The following is a 19,006-nucleotide window of genomic DNA, read 5'->3' on the forward strand; positions in this document are numbered from 1 at the left end:
TTCGGAGACGGCAATGTGAGGGCCTATCTCTCGACACGGCAGCAAGAAGTCAACTCGCAGAGTGGTGCAGAATTGCGACGTATTCGATTAGATATACCTCGGTACAAGCGTTGTCGCTACTACTGTTGAAACACGAAGTTGAAATGAAACCATAGAGAGAGAGGCAGATTCACAGCGAGACGGGTGTCTGCAGTGCTACACGCTATAGCAGGCCTGAAATTATGTGCAAAACGTGTTACGAGCGCCGCCCATCGGTGCAGGATCCCGCACGGGCGCCGCCCGCAACGGTGACAACTCCTACGTGGCAGCGCAGTCTAGCCTCCCCTTTGCGCTTCCTCCCCCTCACTCGATTCTTTCCGGCGGCAGCAGGCCATGCCGCCCGTCGTGAGGCTGCGCGAAGGACGCACTGCGCATGTGCCGCGAGTGGTTGACGTAGGCACCCGCTCGCCGCTGCCGTCGCGCACGCCGGGCATCAGCGCCCGTACGCCCGTACCGTGTACGTGTGGGAGTTCGTGAGGTGGCCACATGCTGAAGGCGTCACTGGCTCTGCGTTTTTGCGCCTACTCAACTTTGTGGAAACGCCTTATTAGATTTCAGTACGACTGAACTTTAGCATTTCATTGATTCTATGAGCGAAAGAAAGTGGCAGGCCGATAAGAGGGTTTTAAGCGGAGTACTGGCATACACTTTCGAAACTGATTTTTCGCGTTGTTCGCTCTGCGGCTGTGCAACGGCACACATTTTCATGTCTGGGGTGTTCGTACGGTCAGATTATTCTGTACATATTGTCATGCGTCGTTAAAAGGAACTGGCGACGTTTATTGAGAGCAGCTGGCTCTTGAAAAACACGACGGTGGGACCTGGCTATCGAGCGGGGTGGGTACCACGCGCACTTCTTTCTTGTCCTTGCCTGCCTCTTCTCCTGCACTGTGCCCACTACTGCAGGTGGCGATATGGATATATCTGACCGATTAATAATGGCCAACGTCCTGGAAAAGGTATATTACTAGTGAGTTTTAGTTCTTTTGTGTTTCGCGTGTCAGCCGTATGCGGTATAATACGGTAGTCCTGTCTAGCGGCTGATTAGTATTGCCCCGGACGCGCCATGCGGAAAAGCGTTTTTCCGTACTGTAATACAGCATCGCTAAATTTCCCAATATGAATTCAATGGCCATGCGGGCCACTGGTTACAAGGTGCCGCACCTAGCGACATTGGCATCAACATATGAAGTGTTTTGTTTTTATAATTCCGCGAGCACTGTTAGTGCTACTGATAAGGTTGTTTGCGCGGAGTAGGACGGGAAAATACGCTATCCTCTATGGGGACGCTCGCTTCCTTGTGTCAGTTCTTCGGTACCTTGTGTGCGCCTTGAGTAATAAAAAAATTACAGGGTCTCTTAAGATCTCTGAAGAGGTGAACGGCGAAAACCGCCTCTTCCTCCTCTTATGATTCGCCTCTTTCTCGTTGCCTCATCTCTCTCTTCTTTCATTTAGTCATTACTGCTCACTACTAAGCATTTTTAGTCATTTTAATCAGTTGTGGTCACAAACCGTCTTAGATATGTTAGTCATTAGTAGTCATTACAACTCATTTCAGTCATTATAGTCATTACTGGTCATTTCCAACCATATTTAGTTATCTCTAATGAATTGTAGTCATTACAATTCGTCGTTAGACATATTGGTCACTTCGTAGTCATTTCAGTCATCATTAGTCATTACTGGTCATAACTAAGCATATTTAGTCATTTCTAATCAAGTGTAGTCGTTGGACATATTGGTCATTCCATAGTCATTACTAGTCATTACAAGTCATTTCAGTCATTACTGCTCACTAGCAAGCATCTTTAGTTATTTGTAATCATTTGTGGTCATATACAAGCTGTCCTTAGACATATTGGTCATTTCGTAGTCATTAGTAGTTATCACAAGCCGTTAGTAGTCATTTTAGTCATTATACTACTGATTACTAGACATTTCTAGTCATTTCTAATCAATTGTGGTCATTACAAGCCGCCGTTAGACATATTGGTCATTTTTGAGTCATTAGTAGTCATTATTAGTCATTATTAACATCTGCCAATATCTATTATAACGTTATCATTCACTATCTCTATCAATAATTTTTCATTCTTTAATCTGTCTTCATGTGTCGTGATGACGCTTCGGCGGACACTCCGGCGGTCAGGTCTGCTGACACGAACTTCACCATGAGCCTAGAAATGCTTTCGCCTTAAAATAGTGCGGGTTTACGTCTGAAAACACTGTTGTTACGGAGCATTGGTGCGCGGTACAACTGTGCCAATCGGAGCAATGGAAGACTCATATTAGGAACCATAGCATTTCATCCTTTTCCCCACGGAGGAAGCTAACGACAACTGCGGGTCGAGCCCGTTTACAACATTGGGCGCAAGGACTGGACGCAGGGGCTTGTTACCCTACCTCGTTTTGCGGTGGTTTGTTACCTGTGCGACATAGTTCTCTAGGGTTCAAAATGCGTAATGGTCACAGCAATTAGTTTTGTACGTGTCAGGACGAGCAAATTTTTGGAGAGACGTGTCGAATAAGATGGCCACCGTACGTGGCTATAATCCACGCGATGTAATGTCCACATTCGTTGCTGCTGTCAGTGTTGTTGCTTTCTGGCATGCAGCTCTCTGACGTGACATATCCATAATAGCTTCTGCTATATTCAAAATATATCTACCACATCCCTCTACTATACTCATAGTCATTCCCTTGATGAGGAGGACCAAGATTCAGACGACGACGGCATGGTGTAGCACGCTCGTGGCTAGCACACGAATCCTGCAACTGGCAACTGAATTTGTTTGGAATGACGTGCTCCTTCGCATCACGTTAGTCCACATGGTCAGCTCAGATCAGGAGCCGGTCAAGAAACATTCCTCCCCTTTTCCTTGCCTCTAGTGTAGGGTAGCGAACCGGACGTTCGTCTGATTGACCTCCCTGCCTTTCTTCTCCTTGCTATCTTTCTCTCTCTCCCCCCCATCTCAGTGCTTAATTGCGAAACTTTAGCGCAAGAAATTTTGAACTTTAGAGTGATTGACGGTCGAAGCAGTTCTAAACGTGAAGTCGGAGAACTGAAAACGACAAAGTTTATCCACTTCTGCTCCCAGGATGCGACAAACTTTCAAAGCACCGCGTTATCACTGCCCAGAAGTGCTTGGCTGATTCTTTGGCTTCAGTGCCCGTACGAACTTGGCTTGGCTGACGTACTTGGCTTATTCCTAGCAGCCGAATGAACTGTCGGAAGTCTGACAAATTCGTCGAAGCGAACATTCCAAGCGTCTGAAGTAATTTGGTCTACAGAAATCCGTTACGATCTTCGCACGCGTTGCCACCATTTGCACTCGTAAATTGTGAAATCGATGCACTTCTTAGTCATGTAAACAAGATAACGCTGCATGACTTTTGTTCATTCACCGACCAAGAATAATTGCAAAATGTAGAATAGAATGGGATAAAAAAGAAGAAAAAGGAATTTAGCTTATTAAGCACCTTTAAAGCTTGAGTGCATTTGCGAACTGACAGCGTTGCGTCACGCTTTCGGAACTGCAAATCTGCTTGATGGCCTGTTGGGACGCATTTCGTCGTCTGGTGAGCTAGGCCAATACTTTTGTTGTGTCTGCTCATTTGATTAAATACGACCGTTTACATATGTGGTCGTTCCTTGAGCCCATTACGAGCGCCTCCTGTCAACGTTCCCCTATGTAAAAGCTAGTGGAAGTCGACACCTAGCCCACTCTTTGTTCTTCATTGCATGTATATCGCAGTTTTCTAGCGTGCTCAATGAGGAGGTACAGTGAGAACACAAGAGGTATTACCGTTAATGTGATGTCGTTTCGCGTCGGTCTTGTTCCTTCTTCCCTTGATATCTTTTTTTTTATTCCGTGCAGCAAACGAGTGAGGATGAGTGACGGAAATGCACCGAACAGTGCGGTGACCAGTCAGCCATATTGGCGTTCATAAATCGCAATTCTCTTAAAATATGCCAGCCGCGTTACTTTCTTCAAAGAGCTCTGCCTTTACAGAACTGTGCACGTCTTCAGGAGTTGCTTAAGCCGTACGCTGTATTGGTATATGAAATCTTAGGGACTATTTTGTGGAGCGGTCGACAGCGAGAGGCGGCGCGCGACCGCGCGTGTCGGTGTACCTCCGCCGGCGGCGGCGGCTCCGGCAGCTGGCTAGAAACCAGTGCCGTCGGTTTCCCCCATCGACCGAGCGTGAGTGGAAGGACGTTGAGCCTGCCGTTCGCCTATAGTGCGGCGCTCTTGCCGGAAGTGGTGCGGCGTGCAAGCAAGCATTCTGGCGGTCCGCCTACCTCATTTCTGTGCTCGTGACGTTATCTCGGGGACGGCGCGCTGAACACGCGAGGTTAGTAGAGCAAGTCATATTTGCTGCGTCGCTTTCTTGAAAGTAGTCGTTACGTCTCGGTAAGCTGTTTACTTTACTAGACAGTTTTAGCAGAGCGTTTGCTTGCGCTCCGCTCCGCACACGTTTCACGCCCGCCGGTGACTGCATAGAATGCATTGATTTCGCTTATCTAACAAGCGCGTCTCCCAGAGACGCCACTGACGTGCTCTCAGCTTGGCGGTAAAACGATTACGAAAGCAACTACACGCCCCCTGACGCACCGCTAAATCAGGTTTCTAGCGGAACGTGGTCAGCGTCCCACGTTCCGCTGCCGCTATGTGTGCTGTGCGCACGCGCGTCAGTGTTCCCGGTAGCGTTTTGCTGAGCGGCTGCGTGCCAATTGTTGTGATGGGCCGGTCTGAGCGGACCGGAAGGTAAACGCTCTGCTAAAACTCTTTACTAAATTCGGTTAAGGTCGTCGATCTCGACTCGCAAGGTTACAACCGCTGATATGAAATGCAACGCGATTTTGCGCTAGCAGTATATGCCTAAATGTTCGAGTTTCGCGCTCAGCCTCCTGTAGAACCGTCGCTCGATCTAGGTGGCGCAGCAGTTGCCGGCAGCGAATCATTTGTCTGCATCAGCCAGGTTCACCTCGCGAATGGGTTCTTGAATTCATGGGGGTCATTCCAATATGTTACTAACAATCGTTATAACACTGCGTTCGGTGATCGTTTGAAGTCCTTAAGCGAGTTCAATGAACTGCTTCAGCTCCTCTTGACGCAAGATAGCTACAAAGAAAAACAGTAATTAAATCCTACCTTACTTGTTTGTGGCGCCCGAACCTGGCAGTGGGTCGATTATTGAAGTTCACATTCGTAAGTGCGGAGTGCTTGTAGCGAACAAGCCGCTCCGTGTGGTCACTTGATAATCGACGCACACGCGACGTGCTACAGATCTTTCAGGTCGTTCCATAGAGCTGAAAAGAGGTTCGTATGTAGGTACACTGCAATATCTTTGTTTTGGTGCCTTCAAATAGCGTTTTCGTTGATTGCTGGGACGGCGCACAGCTGTACATGTGCCGATCTTCGTCATCAGCAGCAATGGCGCAACCCTTAGCTTGATCATTGTTACTTCTAAAAGTGTTGGTGCCGGCTTTTCCGACTGTTTGTTTTACAGCGAGGCTGTCTACGGCGGGGATCTGGAATAGAATCTGACCCCCGAGATGTTGACAAAAACAAATTATATGGGCTGATCCTGATGATCGTGAAGAAAGGGTCCAAGCTCAATGCCACATACCCCAGTGGGCTCGGGGACATGTAAAGTGCCCTTGAACTACACTTGCCACATGTGAGACCAAAAGAGGGGTCAGGCACAAGGGTAGGAACAGATGTTTTTGAAAAAAAAAATGTTTTGTACAACTTTTCCAAAACAAGAACTGTTTTAATTATCGGCGCCAAGCGCGTAAACGCACTACTACCACTGCTCGCGCGTTTCGTCATTGTCGTCTTCTTCCACAGCTGGCTCCGTTGTGGTAAGAACTATCATCATCAGCAGCAATGGCTCGAACGCCGTCGTCTTCCACAGCTGGCTTCGTTGCCACTCGCCACTCCAGCGGAGAATTTCACTTCTGTCCTCGTAATGGGGAGGCTGCGTTTACGAGTGGATGAGTCATTGCTTAAGGGGGTATCGTTATCTTACGTGACAGACACATTCAATAACAGAGGTGATACGCGAATATGTGTGCGTACCTATATCGCCAAGATGACCACATATTAGCACAATAAATATGTTCGTACCTTTGTTCAATATTCTGGGTCAGCTCTGTGTCGTGCGCTAAACAGCTTCGCTGGTCATCCACATTCAAAGAGTGGAATGGCTCATGATCTTTCTTCGGATTAGATTCCTATACTTTGCTTTGCTTTTATGCTTGCCTGCCACTTACAGACAGTTGAAAGAAACTTTTCTTTATCCGATAAACTTTCGGACTGCTCAGAACGTAGCGGCTCAGAAAAAGCAAAATCTCACTACGCACCAAGCATTGTCCTGGCAATTTATGAGAAGCTGCCCGGCACCGGCTCTCCAGCTTGCGGTACGGCTGTTTCCCCGTAGCTGCCACTGCGCCCTTCGTCTGTTGGGAAGTCACCTCCTGAGGAGCAGGGGAACGGGTTCTTTCATTCTTGCTGCGGCGTTTTGCCAGCGCTTTTCGGAGTGGCGAGCATATACGAAGTGCTTCCTTCTCCTCTTTTCTCCTCGCTCGTGCGACAACTAGCCTAGCCTGCCGAACGCGAACGGGTCGCCAGTTTCCTCTTTCAAGCGCGAGCGGGCGCGAGAGTCCTTCCCGCAGTGTGACAACCGGAGACAGATGGCGCGTCACTTCCGTTGGGTAGAAGCTGGAAGTGGTGCAGTGAACGAAAAGTCAGCGTAAGCTCTTGAGCCAGTTGTTGCATGATGAACTTGAAAAAGGGGGTTCCAGCGAAGCACAAAGGGGGACGGCGCACACAAGGGCATGGCGTTAGACGCGGACAGATGCTGGACTTTCAACTGTACTTTATTGGAATTCACACTGCCGCACATAACCTCCGACGCATGCGCATCTTCAACTCCTCCCAAGACATGTGCGTTGATAACACCTCGAAAAGTACACTGCCGCACGAAAACAATCGGCGCATGCGCAACTTCTACTCCTCCCAAGATCGGTGCATCAATGTCAGTTTTTAATCACCTTTTACCTATCCGGTAGGTAGGCATGTTCCTTGTTGGTTAAACAGAAAGACGTATCACTGACACAATTTTCTTCCTAATTTTCATTGTGAAGAGCTTCTGAGATTTCCCGCTCGTATCTAGTCTTACCCCTCCCTAAAATGGTCGCACGACCAAACGGTGGCGCAGTGTTTTTTTTTAATTTTTTTTGCACTTCTCGCATCCGCGGCAATGAACTGCCAAATTGCTTCCCTGGTCCCCGCTTAAGGACGTGTTATGTTCTTGCTGGTGCTTATTACCTATCTGGCCTATATATGCTTTACCACAAGCCAACGGAATGCGGTAAACAACACCAGTCCTGCACTCCATGAAGGGAGTCACGTGTCTAATTTTGCAGGCCCCTCTCTTTGTCTCCTCATTTCCCATCTTCACGCACAGGCTAGGAAGTTTGCATGGTGCGGAAAATACAACTCTTACACCTTGTATTTCAGCCACATTCTTAATGATGTGTGAGATTTTATAAATGGGCATTACTTCTAGTTGCTTTCTTCGCTCTGATGTGGGTGACTTCTGGCCTGCAAGACTCCTCACATTCCGCATTCCGGCTTCAGCGATAGCCCTATTGACCGAAAGAGGGGAACGTGCAGCAAGCAACTTCTCAACAACCTGCTGTTTCAGGCAGGTTGAGAGGTCTTGGGAGGAGCAGAAGTTGCGCATGCGTTGGTTGTTGTCGTGCGCCAATCTACTTTTCGAGGTGTTATCAATGCACCTGTCTTGAGAAGAGTTGACGATGCGCATGCATCGGAGGTTATGTGCGGCAGTGTGAATTCCAATAAAGTACAGTTGAAAGTCCAGCGTCCGTCCGAGCCTAACGCCCTTTCCTTATGTGCGCGTCCTTTGTGTTTCGCTGGAACCCCCGTTTTCAAGTTCAACGAAAAGTTGTTGCTGAGCTAGTTGGTCTACCTCCGTACTTCTTAAATTCAGTACTGCTCCATCGGAAGAGTAGCGAGGTTGCTCAATCAAGGTCGTCTCGGTTGTCCTTAGAGAGAAATAGAAAAGAAATAAAGCTACGAAAAACGGTGCAGTGACGAAAGTCTTGAGCACGTCACGTAGACGTTGATAGCGCGGCAATGTGTATGATGATGATGATGATGATGATGAAGATGAAAATGCTTTTACATAAGGTTGGATCGAAACCCTGTATTTATATGAGGGCGGACGTGAGTTTAGACATATCTGGCCAACTCGAACCAGTCTAAACTCTTGCAAAGATTGCAGGCTTGGATAGAGAATTTCAAAAGACACACACGTTGTACGGTTGGCTTTATCAGAACGACAAGCAGTGTTAAACTAATCGCACGGTAATGTTTCGTCGGACCGGGGTCACTCCAGTGAAATGTCGTACGTGTGCTGAAAATCATCGTAGAAGCGCTGAGGGACATTCGCTTAACGAGCTGTGCTGGCATGAAGACGGAACAGCTTTGAACTGGCCTTAAGCTAAAGGCCATGGCTGATGACCAACTTACCGAAGTTGCATGTGACGAACTGTGCCTAAGTCTCAACACATTGAGATGCAACCGACTGAGGACAGAGAGTAGCAGTAAATAAATTTACGATACCCGTCGCAACAAATTTTATGGTGAAATTTAGAACGAATCAGCTGGTGAATACTAAGATAGGTCGACTGTACAAAAGCTTTTGCGTGATAGAAAAATCGGATTACTCGTGTTCTTTTGAATCACGCTGCGTTTGAAACATTTACATCTGAAAGTAAGCACCGCATTGCAGTTGTGATCGTTTGTTTATGTAAGCATATTAGTGAAGTAAAAGCCCGCTGCACCCTGCTGGTAATTACGCTGTTTATTCAACACTCGCACGGACCCTACACTCTAAATATCTTTACGCGTTTACGAGTGTATAAGGGGTGTTCGGATGTCCCATGGCTAACACCTTCACGTCTAGGGGTAAGATCGAATCTTTGGTTGGGACCAATGAAGGCATCTTGCTTGCCAACACTTTGTGTCAAGTAAAAATGATGATAGCTGTGACAGATTGCACGAAAAATGCATTAAACTTCCAAAGATATCGCTGTAAGTTTCTTGTCAAATATTTCTGTGCGCCTTATGCTGTCAGAATTATTAAAGTTTTTAACCTCGCTTTTTCTCACCACACGTCTAGTTAGAGCTCGTTGTGCGCTATCACATTTTTAAAGCCTTAACGATATGGGTGTTACCCGTGCGACAAGCAAACATTATTAAGGGTGTAAAAATTTTACTGTTTCGGTAGATTTACGCTAAGTTAGCTTATGTTATAGTGTTCCGAAACTCCTATACGTAACCTAAAATTGACTCCTCAAAATAGTCGGTCATGCTATTTTATAAGTATCTTACACCCTGCGCGAAACAATTCTTTTAATAAGCCATCGCATTACGAGAATAATATAAAACTGCAGATGAGTGACATATATGACTGCTTTCAAAGGTTCGTTCCTGTGACATTTAAGCTTTTTTATTTCTAATGAAGGCTACTTTGAGCACTGTATTTGGGAGGTGAAGTGTAACGCTGTTTTGTCTATCTGATGCCATAGTTCACGGTAAATACAGGTCCTTGGGAGAGGACATCGACCAGCAGTGGACATGAAATAGGTTGATGGCGACTATAAAGAAAGATAACGGAAATTATCTTTCGTAACATGAGTTGTGTTCATGACGTAGTTTGTGGCTGAAAATTTTCGTCGAAGCGTTTCGTCGGTGTGTCGTTAACGGCGGTTCCCAGTTACTATTCTGTCTGCTGAGATGTACCACCCTTTTTCAAGTCCGGGGGCTGTTTTTTAACAACTTTCCTTCTCCTTTGGTGTCTTTTCATAATCTGTTACGCTTAGTGGCCCGTCAACAAGCAGGTGAAAAGGTTAGAAGTCGGCTACTTGGAATGGTGGGTCGAAGCGGTAGCCGAAGAACAGCACCGAAGCGCGGGCAATACGTCAACGAGCAGCGGTACGGTTGCGAGGGCAGGAGTTAAATAAGAACACATGGAGGCAAGGTAATATCACTACACAAGTGCAAAAGTATGTTTACTTCATGGCATATCAGACAATAGTGGAAACCGCGCAACCGGAGCAGTTCAAACATGTTTAAGTGTGCATGCCTCGCGGGCTAGCGCACAGGTTTAGCATTGTGGAAGCGACACTAACGATCGAATGCTGGAAGGCCTAGACGCTGTAGCAACAGAGCTTGTGGCGGCCTCCTTTGACAGTATGTTCAACCAAAGTGTGCAGCATTTTATTTCAGTGATAGGCCTACTTGGCACTTAACCTGACGATGGCGGAGTCTTTTGGGGACGGTTCCACGCATCTATAGCTTCAAGTGCTGCCTCGCCCTTGCCGTCTCCTAGGCTCATCGATTTCCTAGAATCCATTGGTCCATTCTTTTGAAACGCTTGCGTTGCGTGCTTTCGTGCTTGTTAATAGCAGTTATTTTTTATTGAGAATTTAATAGACCAAGCGATTCGTCTGGCGTATCAATGACCGCATACCAGACAATTTGATGCTGTATGGGCCGTCTCATTTAATGCTTGCAAGTACGAACTCTTGCATAAGGCGCACATTACAGTGCTGCCCGGTAACCAGACAGTGATTATGCGAAAGCTTTGCTCGATGAATGCGAACCTGAACTCGTGTTTAAGCGACGCGTGATTACGCTCACTATACATGGTTCTTTGTCAGTGTCTAGAGCACCGTTTCATCCGGCACATCTCGTGTTTATGTAGCCGCTGTAATTTTGACATTGTAACTTAATGCGCCAATGGGAATTAAATAAGGCACACCAGATTATGTTTACAGAAGGTATTGAATGTGGACAAAACCAAACAAATGAAAAACGATCGATATGCAACGTGTGAGAAGTGCGAACGACGTCCACCGTGCAGTCTCTCTCTCTCTCTCTAGTTTGAGAGAGCAGCTTTCCACCTGCTGGACAGTCTCGCTCAGTCCTATTCGCTATGGAATGACACCTTTCTTTTGCTTTCATTACCGTTCGGTCTGTGAGCAACTTGAGTGAATACGTTACGTAAATCGGCGAGGTGTGCGAGACGCTTTGTTGCGTGCGCGCATGGCGTCCCGCCTAACAGCACGGATAACTATTTTCTTGCGTAGGCGCTTCGGGCGGCAGCCGCTGTTGAACGGAACGTGAAAGTCGGACCATTATATCACTGCCAGTGAAATCGTAGCAAAACATGGCGAAGAGATTGTTCGTGCCTGTCTTGCCAACTTAGTACCCGCGGCGTACGCTCACGGCCATGGTATTGCTTTCCTTTTCTTTTTTTTCCCCAGAGGCGCTGGACGCGCGAACTACTTTGTGTTGCGGGCGCAGAGCAGCCGCCGTGCAGACCCATCGCCCGCCCGTGCTGTGTCCTTCCGCGGTCGCCTTCGTATCTTTTTCTTTTGTGTCCGTGCTCTCGATCTTTCTCTCTCCACCGGCGCGTAGGGAGCGGCACGGCGTGTGTGCGGCTGCAGCTTTCGTTCGCCGGTAGTTCTTTCCTCCACATGGTTTCTCGGCGAGATTTGCGCCGCGCCGCCTACTGGGGGACGTCGAGGGGCCGACAACCTTCGTCACTCCGTGGCACGCCGTGAGCAAAGCCTGCGTCTAATGTTGCTAAGGTCAGTTAAGTTGACAGGTGTTCTATCGTTGTTGAGTAAGCTCGTTGAATGTTGCTAAATTTCGATTCCTTTGGAACCGTCTCCTTTCCCCCCACTCAGCGGCGTTTGTACTCGCCCTCGCAAGGGCCGCGCTGCAACGGATGCTCGAGGTATAATACCGCGCCCGATCTACGTTGTGGCGGCACTCGTAGGTGGCGCTTTCGTGCCAGCAATCTTGACGGGCATGCGCCAGCTCGCCTGATAACGTGGTTTCGTGATAGCAGCCTGCGGGTCCTGCCTTGAAGTGTACTTAGGTCATTTCTGGCGGAATCCGTGGATTACGAAATGTTGCACAACTGGCGGGGTTTATTCCCCGTGATTGCCATGCGGCGTTGCTAGCGGGTTGTACTGCCGAAATCTTGTTTCCGAGTGATTTTCAAAACCAACGGCAGGAGTAAAACGAAGTCGGGTGTCGTTCGACGCCTCTGAGCTGTTTTCAAAGCTGTAGGCGGGGCGGCGTTTTAAGGGATCAAGCGAATTCTGCCCGTTCCAACATACTGTCATGTGTATAGCGGCACCTGTGACCGCTTGCACGAGGCACTTTACCATGGGTAAATGCTCCTTGATAAACATCTTTCTGCGACAGTTCATTGCCGTATTGAAAACTGTCCAATGGTAAAGGGAGTACTTCCAGTATCTTTTTACCTCTATCACGCAGCCATTAAAGTGGAAAAATGTAATACTGATCTTAGTCGTAATGGACACATTAGCGAATATTGGGAGGTGGAGGAAGGAGGAGGCACGAAGTTGTTTCCAGCAGCTAAAGTGGGTGTACCACCAACGTCATACCAAGAAATTTACTTTTTTTTTACCAGGTGAGAACTTCGGTATTACGAATTTCCAAAGTACAAATCTCAACTGCACCTAGTTTGAAGTAAAGTTTCTTTTATCTTCGTCGTTGACGCATGACGACGCAGCAGTCACGTTCGCGCGCACACGTGGTCTGAATACAGGGCTGCAAACACTGTTTTCCTGAATGTGTGAAAATATGTCTCCGATCATGGAAGCAGGGCATTGGGCTTACTGTCGTCAAGGGTGAAATAAGCGACAACCGTAAATGCATTTTCTTGGTCAGTATTTCTTGGACACATTTTTGTGGTTTCGTTGTGAACAGAGCAAAGATTAGTAAACGTAATTAATGGTACTGGGCGCAGACATTTTATTCAAATTAATGGACATGCATTATCGAACTATAATTTTAACCAATTGCATTGACTTCCTGCATAACATTTAGAAAAAAATTAGAGAACTATTTTATCTCCCTGGTCTCCATGATTATATACACTTCCCGGTATCGCGCAGTTTCTTTTTGTTTTCTTATTCCCATTCATTCTAGCTGCACCGGCCAAGCTGCAGTTGTTAACGAGACGTGACGTTGAGTGGTCTGGAAAGCGTCACCATTCTTTTCAAAGGGCGCTTTGCTGATGTGTCGTTAACGAAACTCCAGTATTTAAACGAATCAATGTTGACTTTTGTGCATGCATTTACGTTTTAAGAGTTGCCAAAAAGTGTACTCGTAAAATAGACTAACAGCTTACTTTATTAAAATGAGCCAAACGTGTTACTCGACTTCGCGTTCGAAAAGCCAACACAATTTTTCTTTACGTTTTCTGTGATCGCAGCCATGCATCTTTAATCGCTCCATCTGGCGGGTATGCTATTTGTGAATACAATCATTACCGTACTGGACACACTATTTAGAGTTGCTCGACATGGACTAAGTCCGATAATGTGCCGAGGCCAGGCTCAGGAACAAAGCGATGATGGAACGAATGAATATTATGTACAAGTATTTACGCGGTGTAGTTTTGCGGGTGAAGAGCTGACGATAGCGCGTTGGGCCCAGCGCGCCCAGGCTACCGAGGAAGCTTCGGCGCGACCCGGCGTGGGGGCGGGACCGGCCAACCGTAGCGTCGCGCGCTCCTCACACGACAGCCACGTGCGGCTTTTGATTCGTCGGCGCTGCCTCGGATGAGGTGGCGTGATCGTAGGACTGCGGTGAAGCTGATTGCCAGGCTGAAACGCAATAGCGCAATGTTTTGCGGAGAAGCCCTTCTCTCGGTCGGAAGCGCAGAGGAGGCTTTGCTGAAAAAAAAAATGAAAAAAAAAACATGGGGGAAAAAACGGCCCGCCCATGGGCCGGTCTGCGGGCCTCTTCGGGTGGTCGTTTGGAGACCCATGCCCTAAGCGAAACGCCGTGGAAGCTTTGAACAGCGAGCTGGATTCGTCATATTATTATAACTAACGCGGTCACATGTGATCAGTAGCGTTTGTGAAGAGCAGTCCAGATTGAGTTGACCTGACTTACGAATCGCTATGAGCGATGTGTCAATATGAGCCGATGTGAGGAAGCGTGACAAAAGTGATGCTGTTTGAGAAGTGATTACCCGGCTTACTGGACTTTCCACCTCTGGTGATAGTACGATTTGCATATCTAGAAACCTACGTATCAAATATAGCGCAGATATTTGTGCTGGTGCTTTTATTTATTGAATTACAGGCCAGTAGTGTCTGTGGATAAAGGTTTATTTTAAAGTTGGGCAAATATTCGAAGTTTTGAATACGATACGAATAATACACACAAACTATTGGAGTTGGAGAAGCAACTGCGTGTTCGGTATTTTCGAATATTCGAAATTAAGCAAATATTCCGCAACAATCGACCGTTAAAGTGGTTATTTTTTTCATTCTGCTAGACCAAGTATCGCAAGTCATTAGAAGTGAAACGACAACACTTTTCGGAGGGATGCAGCAACAGAATGCATAATACAAGTTTGTTTTTGGTTTCGCGGCGGAAGCCTACATGACAACCTGTGAGTTTTCTTGTAGTCTGTCATACATTGCTCATATATTGCCTTGAAGAAGACAAGTCCACTTGTCGAAACATTGGCTGCTGATTTCACCTTGTTCTCGTTTTGCTAATAAATTTCCATCTCCCGCCTTCCCCGCGTTTTCCCTATGTTGCTTTTTGTAGTTTAATCACGCAGAATATTTACTTTTTACGCTAAGACTTGGGTTTTCCTTGCAACGGGCATTTGTACATATTTTTTTTCTGGCTTTTTCCCCAGCTTAAATTCCTTCGGCAACCTTTTATTTGACGATATTTGATAGCTACATTTCATACAGCCACCATTAATTCTTGGCAAGCTTGTTGAAACCAGGTTCTAAAGATATTGAGAGGCTATTTGTGCCGTTCTTTAATGACAGTTAGTGATCTTTTGTTTAAAACATATCCTTAGTTCCTGACAGCTGTCTTTTTTGCACTAGCCAGTGCAGACGTGGTAGCTAACTGTACCGGAATAAATAGTGCTGTAAATACGTATATGCATCTACGTTCGACTATTTGATATTTACTATTCGTATTCGAGAAAGTTGATGTTCGTCTACCTCTACTTGTATGACATTTCTGGGTACATGATACGAATGCAAGCATCTGCAGAGGTCCGTACTTAGCCAGGCAAGATTTCGGAGATATTACTGGTCTTTACACGACTCTTGTGTGGCACCTGCTTTACTTTTCCGTTAGATCTTCATTGATTCAAAGCAAATCGGCGTTTAAAGCTGTGCCATACGGGATAATTTGTGTGCATGGGTGGTAGCGACGTCCCATATCCTTTCTTTTAGCAATGTACGTAACTGTTCAGGCACATTACAGTTAAGTTTGTGCCTCCGATGCTGCTGCGCAGCACGGCCTGCCGCTTGGAAATGAAGTATTTCGCAATACACCCTATTTGAAATGAGGCGTTGAATGCGTACACGTCTCTTGAAACCGAGTACCACAGAAGTAGCATGGGTTCCGGCTGGGAACCAACGCAGCGACACGACTGTTTACTGCCGACCGAAATTTCATAGGTGCAGCTGCTTTTGCCAAGCTCACAGAAATGACAAAAGTATTTCGCTTGTCAAACCCACCCTGCTCAATTTAGGCATATAATATGAACATTAGGCTCAATTTGTTGGGTTTGTATTTATGCGTGCCGCGTCCGACGTTGAGATATATGTATGATCCATTACTATAACGATAACGCCGCAGGTCTGTTAAATAAAAGTAGTCAAGCAAAGTAGATGTGGAAACAAGCAATGTTTTTATTTGCACTACAACAAAAATCTTCCGTGGCGAAACAAGAACGCGTCACCTTGAGGCACTACTTTATTGCGCGTGAGAACAACGACCGCAGCTCCCCCTTTCCGTGTCGCTCCGCGGTTTCTCGCAATCGCCTTCTTTCTTCTGTGAACGAACGCACCGGCAGTGAGTGGAGCGGCATGCGGAGTCGTCTGTATTCGTTCGCTCTTGTGGATTTTTCTCGTGTATTGTACTGTCGTCATGGGGAGACGCTGAATGCGCCTTGTCGCTCTCTCCCCACAGCACGCCGCAACCTTCACCATCACGTGCAGAAGGTCAGTAACCCACACGTCCCATATTAATAGTTTCAAGCCTGAGCATTATGCGTGACACTTTGAATGTCAAAGTTCCGCGCTAATCTGGCGTACTATGCTCTGTTTCTAGACTTAGTTATTGCGTGTCGCTTTGAGTATCGGTAAAAGTCCACGCAAATCTGACGTACTCGCCACGTTGTAATCAACGGGAAAAGACGCTCTGGTGTTTAGGTTCAGCGGTAGAATATTATCGCACGGAGACTCATGGCTGAACGGTAATCCGTTCTCCGTTTTTGCCAGACGGAAATGTGCCGGCCAAGTGCTTTTCCTTACGGTAGTGCGACATGGGCAAAGCATGCATTGAAATCGTAGACGGCGAAGCAGGGCCTGAAACGCACCTTTAGTGTTGAACCAATGTTGCTGAAATGAAACTGGCCTACTGGACATTTCGAACGCAGCACGGTTTCGGACCACGTTCACTCGCGTATCTCGCACACGGGTTTTCACGCGTCCGTGCCTCTCCACCGCTGTCGACTGGTCTGACCCGATCGCTGCCTGGCTGGCGCGAAAAGTCGAGGCGAGTGGAATGCGGCGAGGGCTCGTCGTTAGGGTAGGAACCGACAGATGGCGCCGGTTTCCGGGACGCTGGCGTTAGCTGCTACTGGTGGGAAAACTCCACGACCTTTGCGGTGTTTCCCACTACAACTTGTTTCGAAGGGCTGGTTAGTTTGCGAGGTTTGTGTTCTGTCATAAACAGAAACTGTGGTGTTACAAAAAGAGGAGGCTGTTTTTTCTATTTAGAGTAATTATTGCATAATCCGTCCACTGAACAGTTCATAAACTCCGTTTGGTTGTTTGTGTCATCACATGTTGGTTTCCAGCGCGAGATGCATCTTGCACGTTATTTGAGTGTGTACTGTTTTCACAAGCAGATTGTGCCGAAAATGACAGCAAGTATTTCTGTAAACGTTGACACCAAGCAGTGGCATAGTAGACTGTCAACATTTTCAGCAGGTGACACACGCTAATCACTGAAATACCAGTAAACAAATTTATTTTACTTTGTAGCTGGGCTCTCAGGGCCGCAATCATTTCGGCAAACGGCCTTTGTGCAATCGGAAAGGCTCCGCCGAGCATACAGAGCGGACCGTCCCCGCAGCCGCCGATGACGCTTGCTTGGAGCGGCGCCTGCGTCTCACGTGACGGCAGAAAAGTAGTCCGGCTCTTTCGGCGCTGGGGAGGGAGGGCGGCTCGCTGGTAGCCTGTTGGCGGCCATTTTGTGCGCGCTGTGAAAGCGGATCGCGTTCGTGTGCGGGGCGCCTTTCGGGCGCTGTATTGGACCGCGCTTGCGCTGTTGTATGGGGCGCGTCAGCTTGTGATGCTCATATTTGTCTGGTTATGTTCGCAGATGCCTTATATTTTTATTGCTCCTTACTGGAGTCTAAATTATAAAAAAAAAGTAATGCCGGTAGCGTTCCAGCAGTCCGGAAGGGTTTTACTTTTAGTTTAACTTGTCGTTATCATCTAGAGTGGTGGTGGATAATGTGCTCATTGTCGGCTGTCCGAATAGTTATCTGCTACAAGCTTCCAGCTCTTATGCGATATACTCTGTCAGTGCTGTTGTGAGTGATATTTTTGCATATTTTCACCATTTAGCCCCCTGCACCTCGCAATAAATTATCTCTGTATATTGAATGTCCGGTAGATATAGTAGACTTCGCAATACAGTGAATTCGAACGTCTGAGAAAAGTGAATATACCTATAGGGCGAACAGTACAGTTCTATATAGTTTTCTTGGTTACCTGCTACTCACATACGTAAGTTGTGAAGGCGTGAGACTGTCACCAGGCCTAATACAAATGCTATACTTGGTGCCCTCTAATATGGTGACTCATTTTCAACATTCAATGGAACGGCGTAATATGCAACGCAATGTCTCACTGAAGTTCTTGCTTTCTCAATTCGAGTAACGATATGACAGGAACTTTGCTTGTCCACTGATCTTTTTCATAACGTTCGCTTCTCCAAGTTAGCCAATCGGCATGCGCCAAAAGTCATTGGCCATTAGTACGTCTCGGGCATTGGGGAAGTTGTGTCCCAGCAGATTTACGCATAGGAAATAGCGTCTATAGGTGAATAAGTTCGTTGACCTTGAATAGCTCCACTTTCATCAGACGCATCCTCGAGCGCAGTTGGGGTTCGATGTGGGCGCACCAAGACTAGCACCTACAGCATCCTCAGTCGTAAGCCTCGGTTAACAGGTTTAGGACAGGGGACTCGACCCGCATTCGTGTCCAAGAACACAAAGGTTGATTGGGTTTCGCCAGGAATCGATCGACTTTCGTAGGAAAGCCTAATATAAAACTGTTTTGTCTGTATGCGTTGAGTCGACAGCTGTGCCGTGGTTGTTATGGTTGCGCTTCTTACGCCAGTGGTACTTGTGGATTAATACGTAAAGCTTAGTTTGCTGTTCGGCAGATGCACTCACACGGTCAAGGCCAGCTATATTGACAAATGAAGTTTTATGACGTGCCATTTTAGCTCTCAACGGGAAAGCTTTCTGCAGCATCCATTCCGAGAATCGGAGGACGTCGCGCTTTCGATAAGCTTTGCCAGCGCCAGGCGCTAAATGGGCGTGTTGCAATCGTTTAGGATAGTGTTCCTGTACATGCTCCCTCAGAGAGTATATACACGGGGACACTAGTTACGGAAGGACTTCAAATGCGTGTTGTGGATGGCGCCTCTCTGGACACCGTACGTGAGCAGTGAAATTTTAGGCCGCATAAGAAAAGCGTGACGTAAGCGATAACGAAGCTATTCAAGCGCTCCTTGCCTCCTGTGCTTTGTGGCTTAGGTAA

At 47.1% G+C, this 19,006-nt stretch overlaps 1 protein-coding gene across 11 annotated transcripts in view; it reads left to right on the forward strand.

The window, feature by feature from the left end:
* egg (SET domain bifurcated histone lysine methyltransferase eggless) overlaps positions 1 to 19,006 on the forward strand; it is a 153,236-nt gene that overhangs the window by 56,787 nt on the left and 77,443 nt on the right. For 2 of the 11 annotated variants that reach the window (XM_070535677.1, XM_070535684.1), the window contains exon 1: positions 11,536 to 11,731. The exons of 5 other annotated variants lie outside the window; for them this stretch is intronic. Coding sequence is in view for 2 of the 6 variants with exons in the window: in XM_070535684.1 (XP_070391785.1) it covers positions 11,721 to 11,731 (11 nt within the window). In the remaining 4 variants the exon portion in view is untranslated. Of the gene's footprint in view, positions 1 to 4,205; positions 4,396 to 11,535; positions 11,732 to 15,944; positions 16,169 to 19,006 lie in introns of those variants that run through there. 4 more of the 11 variants (XM_070535679.1, XM_070535682.1, XM_070535683.1 and 1 more) reach the window with 4 other exon arrangements.

This window comes from Dermacentor albipictus, chromosome 3 (genome assembly GCF_038994185.2).
Source record: "Dermacentor albipictus isolate Rhodes 1998 colony chromosome 3, USDA_Dalb.pri_finalv2, whole genome shotgun sequence".
NCBI classification, from domain to species: Eukaryota; Metazoa; Arthropoda; class Arachnida; order Ixodida; family Ixodidae; genus Dermacentor; species Dermacentor albipictus.